The sequence below is a fragment of the Perkinsus marinus genome, assembly GCF_000006405.1.
Source record: "Perkinsus marinus ATCC 50983 genomic scaffold scf_1104296929090, whole genome shotgun sequence".
NCBI classification, from domain to species: Eukaryota; Perkinsozoa; order Perkinsida; family Perkinsidae; genus Perkinsus; species Perkinsus marinus.
The window spans coordinates 1-1644 of NW_003216612.1; the positions used below are offsets into that span (position 1 = coordinate 1).

Consider the following 1644-nt stretch of genomic DNA (forward strand, 5'->3'; position numbering starts at 1 on the left):
GGCCGGTAAATGTGGTGGGAACTCATCGTCGTCGTCATATACAACAACTTTGGTGGTCAGTTGCGGGCTGAGCATATATCCCTGGCATCGCCTCCTCCGCTGACTACGACTGTACCGAAGCAGCAACAACACTTGGTGAGAAAAGAGGAAGGAAGAATGCTGTGAATATGAGTGTAGCCTTAGGTGGCATTCAGCCCTCCATTCACTAATGGTATGCCCCTTGGGGCTAAGCGCACTACTACTACTGGCTTTGGACCCGCAACTGCATATCATCAACAACGAACGGCTGGATGCAACAGTGCCCCTGGCTCGCATAGTAGAGGAGCATTGGCGTGTTCGATATCAGCTATAGTATGTTCAGACTTCCGACAGAAGCTTCGGATACCCAAAGTGCCTTCATTCCATCTACGTCCATTTAATGAGGTTGCCTCTACTAGGAATAATAACAATCAGCAAACTAGTGGTAGGAGTCGTTATTGTGTTCATGCTCATTCGAATGGGTTGTAGCAACTCAACAACGACAACAAGCTTCATCTAATGTAGCTCCACATGTGATGAACACTGCTTCTAGCCAGCAACGACCAGTGGTACCATGGATACCCCCATCACGTAATCGTGCTAGTTCTATAGTAGGTCTAGTTGTCAATGTTTACGCTCACTACTGCTGTCCCCTTCCTTAGGAAGAGTGGACACGATTGCAAATACGTGCAGCCCGACGAATTAGCCCTTCAGATGGAAGTCAGTTCGATAGGAGTTCGTGATCATTACGATGGTGCATGTCACTACTGGAAATTTACATTCAGTCTCTATTAACACGCCGAAGTTGTGCTTTTATCACACAACGCCAGTTTAAAGATATCGATCACTTGGGCGCGCGCTACTTTCACTGCGCACGTTTTGGAGTCTCGAAGTAGGTTTTCACTTATGCCACCATCCTCTCTACGCCGAATACAGAAGGAACTCGCTGGTGGGTATTGCCTTTTAGATGGGCATTGATCGTTTCCCTATGTTAAGATTTGGTACGAGATCCGCCATTGAAATGCAGTATTAAACCAGTGTCAACAGGCAACCCTGAGATAGACCTATTCCGGTGGATAGCGACTATAGTAGCTTACCTGTGTAGTCAGTGGTCTAGAGGATTGGTCTATCAGACTGGCCCTGCTGATACGCCCTATGAAGGAGGGGAGTTCGATCTGGCCGTTCAGTTCCCTAAGGAATATCCATTTAAACCACCAAAGGTGATGATGATGTATGTATGTGTCTTAGGAGGCCCTTACTGGTCAGGTACAGTTCCTGACTAGGATTTTTCATTGTAATATTAATGCTAATGGAGTGCTTTGTCTGGATATACTGGATAAACAGTGGAGTCCTAGTCTAACGATGCAAACGGTAGTAGTAGTAGTAGTAGTAGTAGTAGTAGTAGTAGTAGTAGTAGTAGTAGTAGTTGTAGTAGTTGTAGTAGTAGTAGTAGTAGTAGTAGTAGTAGTAGTAGTAGTAGTAGTAGTAGTAGTAGTAGTAGTAGTAGTAATAGTAGTAGTAATAGTAGTAGTGGCAGTAGTAGTATAGTAGTAGTAGTAGTAGTAGTAGTAGTAGTAGTAGTAGTAGTAGTAGTAGTAGTAGTAGTAATAGTAATAGTAGTAGTAG

The 1644-nt window shown here is 44.4% G+C and overlaps 1 protein-coding gene across 1 annotated transcript; it reads left to right on the top strand.

Moving 5' to 3' along the window:
- Window positions 1-924: 924 nt before the first annotated feature.
- Pmar_PMAR027062 (ubiquitin-conjugating enzyme, putative) lies at window positions 925-1419 on the top strand (the record flags this gene model as incomplete). Its single annotated transcript, XM_002787943.1, has 4 exons — window positions 925-967; window positions 1015-1106; window positions 1152-1238; window positions 1285-1419. Coding segments are annotated over 4 exons (357 nt in total), but the record flags the coding sequence as incomplete, so codon positions are not given.
- Between the last annotated feature and the right edge of the window lie 225 nt (window positions 1420-1644).